At 34.7% G+C, this 8,751-nt stretch overlaps 1 protein-coding gene across 1 annotated transcript; it reads left to right on the forward strand.

Moving 5' to 3' along the window:
* The first annotated feature begins 338 nt into the window (after positions 1-338).
* On the forward strand, positions 339-6,601 carry LOC140873321 (uncharacterized). Its single transcript, XM_073276415.1, has 5 exons — positions 339-832; positions 3,511-3,623; positions 4,059-4,412; positions 4,904-5,612; positions 6,128-6,601. The coding sequence occupies exons 1-5, from the start codon at positions 595-597 to the stop codon at positions 6,196-6,198; spliced, it is 1,485 nt and encodes a 494-aa protein (XP_073132516.1). The 5' UTR covers positions 339-594; the 3' UTR covers positions 6,199-6,601.
* Positions 6,602-8,751: the final 2,150 nt, after the last annotated feature.

Below are 8,751 nucleotides of genomic sequence, written 5' to 3' on the forward strand. Positions count from 1 at the left end.
CAGTCTTAGGCCCCGTTTTGTTTCAAAAGCCAGACCAAAACAGCATTTTTTAAAAGCTTTTTAGTTAACAAGATGTTTGATTGACCAAAAAAATGCTTAAATAAACACTTTTTTAAGTCAAAATGATAGCTTTTTCAAAAAGAAAAAATTATACCTTAAAAAAATGTTTTTTTTTAAAATGTCAGCCAAATCCAAACGGGACCTTAATACATATTTGCAGCAGTGATTTGACAAAAAAATCAAAATGCGTCTCTTTCACTTCATTACATTCAAAAGCTATTATCATCGGACTCTCTGTCAAATGGAAAAGGACATTTGATCCGCTGAGCTTACCAAAATATCGATTACTCCCAATGCTTACAAATTTCAACGTGAAAATCCAATAACACTACATTTTTAGTATACCATTGTAGATTTGTCTCCACTCTAAAACTACTCTCTGAAATTCCCTTCATCTCTGTGCAAAAATAAAATATATAGGAAGGTAGCCAAGGACTTTCTCTCCGCAAACCACAGCAGTAATGTAGCCCAGCTGAAAAGTTAAACCCATTACGATACAGGGCAAAAAGAACCCACATTGCTGCAATTACTGCAATGGGAAAGACGGGGGATGAGCAGACTTTGCCAAGTACAGAACTTGATGCTCAGGGTACAAACCCAAGTGAAGGGAACTGTAATTGGTGCTGTTTGAGTTGCAGGAGGATTAAAAAGTTGGTGGCTTTCAGATGTATTCTTGTTTTGGTGCTTTGTGTTGCGGTACTTTTGTCTGCTGTCTTTTGGCTTCCATTTTTCCATTATGGAGATCAAAAGGATCTGGATCTGATCTATGAAGGTTGATGTGGTTTTCTATCGATTTTTCTTTCTAATACCCTTGGTTTTTGCAGACATATTTGTTGGTTGGGGTGATACTGTATGGTGATGATCAGCATTTTATAAATATGGCACTGGACTATATATCGTGTGTTTTTTTTTCTGGTTTGTTTGCTCTTAGTGGTTTCTATTCGTGGAATCGGATTCGGGATTTATTGTGATTATCAGTTTGCTGATTTTCGTGATTCATACGGTCCCTTGGTGGCCGAGTTCTTGCATTTTTGGTAGTGGGTGCATTTTGAATTTAGGATTGGATAATGATGGGATTTCTTCGATATCATTAAGATTATGGTCCACATTAGAAATGTGAAATGTAATCGTGCTCAATGATAGAACATTGCCCATTTTTAACTGAATAAATTCTCTCTCTCTCTCTCTCTCTCTCTCTCTCCTTACCTGGATTTTCACCCTGCTGATGGTTTTCATTTTTTTGAGTTGGATTTTATTCTGTAACCATTGCTCTATAATCTAAGATTGCACCTGTCACGCCGATGAAATAGTATTTTGGGGTCCTCTCTGTATATACAGGAAGATTTTACAAGTAATCATTAGATTTGAAAGTTTGTTTTTAAGTTTTAGGTTCCTGGCTTATATGCTCGATCTTGTAGAATAGAGGCACCCTCTCACCAGATCGAGAAGTTATGCAGTTTAAGAGCGGTATCCAATCTTTTTTATAAAGATTTTTGTATAGAATTATAGGCTTAATTAGTCTATACCAATTTTTTATTTATGGAAAATTTTATAACCGAGTCATATTTCAGCTATTTAGGTTATTGCAAATGGGGCAGATAATTATATGTTGAGAATGTATTTGGTGCCATCATTTGAGTTGTGAGAAATGTATGATGACTAGAAATACGAAAATGCATGTTGCTCAGATGATACTATTTTATCATTAAACTTAATTTGTGGCTTTTAAAAGTACAGTTTTTGTTTAACTGAGCTTTGTCTTAGGAACATACTGTTTCATGAGACAGACATCATGCAAATTTTGAGAAAGCATTCAAGCAATCATTCTGAAGTCTTAAGTACGACAGCATACATGCATGTATTGATTATCTATTACACTGGAAGTAATGATATTTTGTTGATTTTTAGCCACCATACTTGCTCGAATAAAATAGAGTTTGACGAAGAAACGAGAAAGTGAATAGTTGAAGTTTAGTGCCTAATATTTAGAATGCAAGTCAAGTGAGCAAATCCAGACTAGTATAAAGGATGCAAAGCTTTTTATGGTTATGTATAATAGTTTTAATGGCCTTTTTAAAAATACAGATCGATTAGCTCTTTAATTTTTTTAGGATCAAGAACTGTTTCAAGCAATACTAAAGTTACTAGCTAAAAGAGTTGCAAGGTTGTACATACAACGAAAAGAGCTTGATTGTCTTCTTCCTCATCAGGCTAGAGGGATGCATTAAATGCAATTACATGGAGAGAAAAGGATGAAAACAAAAGGTGGTCAACTTCTGCATTATTATTTGCTTGCTTGATTCACTTAGCAAAAGTGAGGGATTGGCATTATTATTTGATTGCTTGATTCACCTAGCAAATGTGAGGGATTGGACAGAAGGTTAATTCGTCTGGGATATTAATAAATTGTTCTTATGAATATTGAATGGATCAATGCACTTAAGTCCATTATTACACTGTGTAATATGGCTAGTTTTAAAGCGTGAAGCTTTTTTTAAGTCCTAAGAAGCTTCTTGTTGAATGACATTGCAGCTACTCTTCAAATTCAAAATGCAAAGATCTTAATGAACTGTGATGTTTTGGATTTTAGGGTCGACAAATTGATTATCTTCACCAAATAGAAATCTGGTCTTAATATTCTTTTTGCTGGAAATTTTTATTTGTATTATCTGCCTTTTTGGTACAAGTGATGTAAGTTAAAGACAGCACATATCATCACAGTCATTCACAAAATTTTGGTCACCATGCACAAAATCTGATCTTAAATATTATTTTGGCCAGAAATTTTTGTTTGTATTCTCTCCCTTTTTGGTAATTGTAAGATAAACTAAAGAGTAGGAGGAGACCCTAAGATTCTCACTTTTAAAAGAGATCTTGGATTTGTGTCCCACTTATGTCTACTTTATCAGTAGTCGATTGTCGTTAATTGTAATTTGTTATTTGATGGTATTATTGATTTATTTGTAATGGATTGTTCTCTATTAATTGATCATACTCAGTTGAAAAATGTAACACCTGAAAAAGAAATAAAATTAAAGATAATGCTATCATCACAACCATAAACTAGTTGCATTCTGTAGTAATTTCTTGGAAATCACAGTATAGCTCTTAAGTTTGAAGTCTTACTCTTACACCTTAAATGCGTGTATCTCAGAATATATATTACGATACTAGCTTTTAGTTCATACTTCTATTTGAAAGCTCTTGTAAAGTGGAAGTACAGCAAGGCTGGATATAAGTAGGAAGAAAGAAATTAGTTCTAAATCAAATGGTTACAGAACTTTCAGGGCACCGATGTTTTATACGTCCTTTGTTTTGCAGCAGACATCAAGCACATGAAATTACTTGTCATTATCTCTGTCACCTGATTCTATATATGCAAGTTGCAAAGGTTTTTATTCACCGGAATTAAATTTTTTATTTATACATTCCATTATTAATATTCTACAGGTCATGACATAGTCGCAAGTTTTATGCTGAAGAAGGCAGCTTCTTTTCTCAAAGACTATATTTTACTACTTGAGGATGATATTTTTGATGAGCTGAGCTTCCCCACCACTAAAGTATTCCCTGAAGCTTTTGTTCCATTTACTTTTAGTCATTATGACTCTTTTTTCTTCTATTGTGGCCCCATATGTTGTATAACGATTGAAACATGACACTTAGGTTTGTCTACATTTTAAGCAATTTGACTTGTATCCTGACTATTAGTTATAACTTTCATGGTTACAACAACGTTTGATCTTTTATAGTCCTTCAATAGTTTCATATTTTATATGTTTCTGTCTGTGATGTATGAAATTACTTGAGTATGTGAAGGATGATAGCATTTCAAAATAGGTGGAATAATTGTAGACATGAACTGGTTTATGTGATTCCAATGATTGCAGATCTCATGTTGTGTAATATGTTCTACAACAAACTGACATCTGTCTTTTTCTTGTTTGATTTAAATTATTTGTTCACTGAATCGGTATTCAGTTTCCTTTCTATGGCAGGTGGAAATAATATCATTAGAACCATCTGCAAGGTCAGACTTGACAAAGGTTGTGTTTGTGGTTGTATCTGATGTGACTACCCAAAGTTTAATTAAAGACTCTTTCGTGTATTTAATTATACGGCAATCGTTTCTTCATTTGACAAATGCATCTTTGTTCGGAGAACCTTTCTCTTTCGAGGTGCTAAAATTCAGAGGTGGGATCACAGCTAGTCCTGAACAGAAGGCATTTCTTATGCAAAGAGTTCAGATTCTTTTCAACTTCACCTTGAATTTCTCCATGGATCAAATACTTAGTAAGTTTGATGAACTTAGTAGCCAACTGCAGAGTGGTTTACAACTGTCCCCATACGAGGTAGACCCGAACTATTTTTTCACCTTTCTTATTTTTTGCTATTGTAATTGTAGAATATAAATTACCTCTGCTTTTCTCTTCATGTCACACCCTGAAATATGCAAACGATTCGAAACTAGGCATATAATAATCATGCTTTAAATTTAGGACTGATCTTTATTTTATTGAGCTGGCTCGACTCTGATTCAAAACTTGAAAATAATGTATTTTGAACTCACGTTTGCGATGAATTAGAATTCAAATTTTAGCTCGTATTGAGCTTTATATCAGGTCCCAACTAGTTAAAGCTCGAAATATAGGTGTACCTTGATAGCTCATCAAATGATATTTATAAAACATTCATTACTAAATTAAGGTTCCCAAACGGTTCATAAGTAGAATGGAAGCTCGGGGTGACTCTTCCGCTTGTTTGTACGTTTGTATTATCGAAATATTCTGGGCAGAAGTTAACAGAAATGTCACAGCTAATATATGTTTTTTCTTCTTTGCAGAACTTGTATATTAGGCTGACTAATCTTAAAGGTTCATCAGTAGCTCCACCCACTACAGTTCAATCTCAAGTTCTCTTATCTGTCGGTGTTAATCCGTCAAACTCAAGGTTAAAGCAGTTGGCTCAAACTATCACCAGTTCGCATACGAAAAACCTTGGCCTGAATAACACTGTATTTGGTCGTGTTAAGCAAGTTCAACTTTCATCCATAATGCAGCACTCCCTCGGCAGCGGTGGAAGTGTTTCATCCCCAACCCCTTCTCCGTCTCCTATGCCACAATCCCACCACTACCACCACCACCACCATGAGGCCAGTCTTGCTCCTGTCATTTCACCATCACAGCCACCAGAAAACAGGGGATTGGTAAATAGGAAAAAATCACCGACTTCTGTACCTGCAGCTGCACCAGCACCAGGAAAGAATTTAGTATCCAACCCTCCATCTTGTAGTTTCGGTTACAATAACAGATTTCCCTGGAAGCGTGATGAATATTATCATTTGACTCCTTCCTCACCACCAATTCATGCACCAAATCCTGCTCTATCACTGCCAAAACAAAATGATCCTTTGACTCCTAAAAGTTCTCAAATTTATGCCCCAAGTCCTTTGCCAAATGTTGCTTATGCTCATAGTCTGCCTCCATCAAAGAATGACATGCATGCAAGAGCTCCAGAAGTATTGCCATTAGTTTCACCTTCGCCTTCACCATGTAAGTATATTCTTTCCTTTTAAAAGTCTTACGAACATGTGTAAATTTGTTGTTTTCCTATTTCTTTATTGCAAACGTTGAAAAGAAAATTTTACTGTTATCTATTGGCCTGATCTCTCATGTAAGGAATAGTGTATATATTTAATTAATTTGATGCACCTTGTCGTGAGGGGCAAGGAGTGGCTTTATATATGTAGTTTTTCAGTATGCGAGTAGCGGTAGTTCATAGAATTTTTCGTTGTATGCACTAGGAACATATTATATCTCTAGAATATAAGGCACTTGTATGATGCTTACAGTAACTTTGAAGTGTTTTTGTCGGAGAACTTTCTTTAAGAAAGCTGATAAGTTCAATCTCGATGTTTGATTGGGTTTTATAGTTTCGGAAGCGTTTAAAGAAGCAGAATTGAAGACATGACAATGAATTTATTTTTTTCTTTTTTTCCATGCAACAGTAGTATTGATTTTCTTTGTTTTTAATCGCATGAAATCCTAATGAAATCCTATATATGCAGCTTCTGCAGCTATCTTTTCCTTCAGTACATGGGCTCTACCACTTTTCATACTACCCGCATTGCATTTATAGCAGCAGAAAGTAATAAAGAAGCCATTTTTCGTCAAGGCCATGCTGTCTGAAACTAACCACAAAACTGCCCCCTCGTACCTACATCGTCTCCTACAAAATGAGCCGTGCAGACTGGAAGAATTTTGCTGGTGGGGTGGTCCTGAAAATGACAATTTCCTGTATATATAGAGTGTTTGTCCATTTTCTTTCCCTTGTATGTAAATATTTGATACAATCATTTATACCAAGCTAAGTTGCTAAATGCATCAAGGTTCAGGCTAAGTCATCTGCTGGAAACGCCTATAGCGGCATGCATCGCAATTTGCCCCTGCGTTGTATACGATGTGTTTTATATGTATAAATTTTCGAGTGGAAATGAACAAATGTAGAAGGGTCGGGTCGCCTTATATTCATGTCCCATCGATCCACTACGAGCAATGGTTTTTGTATGAAATGTACTGTCTTTGTGGCCATGGCACTTTAATTTTTTCTGCAGCATGCTAAGATATTTATTACCAACTCATTTGTGATGTATACTTCGTTCCTCCCATACAGAATATAGATTCACGATAACTCACTCCTCCAGCAATGAGAATACGAGGCTTGAACAAAGTCACATGTTCCTCCATGTCTCGTGAATCAATCAAGAACAGTGAACCTTTGATGAATGGGACTTGAATGCAAACTCATTTTCCCAAGAATATGTGAAACTAAGCGTCACCTCGGGGAGAATAGGCCGACCGTTGTTGATCAGACAATAATCCCCAGATTTTGTGACAACCTCGGTGTTTAACGGCTCCACAGTTTGAAGCCCTTTGCACGATAATTTCACTTTAGTCTGATTGCATGCATGGCAAGCATTTGTAATGGTGACATTCCACTGTGTTTGATCACCCACAGCCGATCCTGTTGCTTCTTGCTCGACTTCCAGGTTCCTCGAATGACATGATCGATGAACTCTGCCTGATAAAAATACACCACTACTTAGATGAAGTGACATTAACATTTTTTCTTACGCGAAACTGGCGCGAGCGATCTAATGTAAAAGTGAAAAAGATTTTGCGAGGTTATAGAAATCATTTTTTGTTGTAGTGTGTAGGAAAGATGAAGTTTTTTGTGTTAGAATATTTTCAGAACTTCGTTTAATATTTTTGGAAATTTAGCTGCCGACAACGAATAATGTTTGCCATTTGTGAGTGAAATAACTCTTCAGAAACAACACGTTATTTTATGAACAAATGTTTTATGAACAAATGTGTGACTATTCAGAGAAGGTGTGTCGAAGAGTTACAACTATTCGAAGTTGACTCTTAATTTTCTATAAATATATGTGCATCATCATCAGAATCATAGTTGTCTTGAATCAGTTTGTTTTTTCCATTGTATCCTAAGAAGATCAAGAAACATCTCTTAAAAGACAGAGTTATAACGTGCCTTGGAGTTCATCAAAATCCTTTCTATATTTCTAAATTTTTCTTAACATTCTCTTTAGCAAAAATAGTAATAAAAAAGGACAAAAATTGAGAATTTTCAACATACCATGGGTCATAACAGCAACGAAGAAAATGGCCAAAACAAGCTTGATGATCATGACTTCCATTGAGGAGTGTTGGTGTTTAATTGGCTTGCTTTTTCTTTGGTTTCTATCAAGTACAATGCACCTATTTATGGTTCACAAATCTCAAGGAGGAAAAAGATCGCAGGTAATTAAGTTCATAAAACTTGGAATAAATTTTTTCCCATAAAATTTCGAGGCGGATAGCATTTTGAAAAATCTATATTTATGTTTATTGCACAGATGACGGATCAAATTAATGTCAAGAAATAATACTCCGTCCGTTCAAATATAATGATAATATTTCCTTTTTCATCTATTTAGTTTTAAATATAATGATAATATTTCTTTTTTCATCTATTCTAAACAATTTAGTTTCTAAATTCAGTATTATTTTATCTATTCTTTTTCCAAATTAGCTTATCATTAAATATTGTAACAATTTTTTTGGTTATATTAAAGCATTCGCTAAATAATGCTAAAACTGAAAATATCTTTCTAAAATTTGTTTTTACAACTACTTTTTAAATAAATTTGTGTGAAAACACATGTAAACATAAGCGAAATGTATTCGATCATAACATTCAATGAATTTGAATGATTTCTCGAATTTGAAAGATTTTTATTGATTTATATAGACTATCACATATTTGTATACAAATTAAAATCACACTAATAATTAGTTTTTTTATATTCTATTTTTTACTACAAAATTTCTATCTTATTAATCGAAAACATATTTTGTAAAAATATATATATATTAATATACTTGTCAAATTGGGCTAGGCCCGTCAAACCGGCCCGCCCCACCATAAAAATGGGTTGGGTTGGGTTGGGCAAATCTTAGCCCGTTTGGAGGCGAGCCAAACGGGCTGAGCCCGCGCGGGCCGCGGGTTAGGGCAGTCTGGCCCGCCAAATTTTTTAATGTTTTTTGCAAAATTGTATTTTTTTAGTGTTTTTTATACATATTTTTTAGTTTTATTGAACTTATTTCATCTTTCTATTTGTTCGGGAACATT

Source organism: Henckelia pumila, unplaced genomic scaffold (assembly GCF_033568475.1).
Source record: "Henckelia pumila isolate YLH828 unplaced genomic scaffold, ASM3356847v2 CTG_525:::fragment_3, whole genome shotgun sequence".
In the NCBI taxonomy this organism is placed as follows: domain Eukaryota; kingdom Viridiplantae; phylum Streptophyta; class Magnoliopsida; order Lamiales; family Gesneriaceae; genus Henckelia; species Henckelia pumila.

Bases quoted from the DNA above. Each gene is read 5' to 3' on its own strand.
- LOC140873321 (XM_073276415.1), top strand. From the start codon at position 595: ATGGGAAAGACGGGGGATGAGCAGACTTTGCCAAGTACAGAACTTGAT. The intron at 3,624-4,058 runs GTATTCCCTGAA...TTTCTATGGCAG, and splicing joins TGAGCTTCCCCACCACTAAA to GTGGAAATAATATCATTAGA. The intron at 5,613-6,127 runs GTAAGTATATTC...CTATATATGCAG, and splicing joins TTCACCTTCGCCTTCACCAT to CTTCTGCAGCTATCTTTTCC.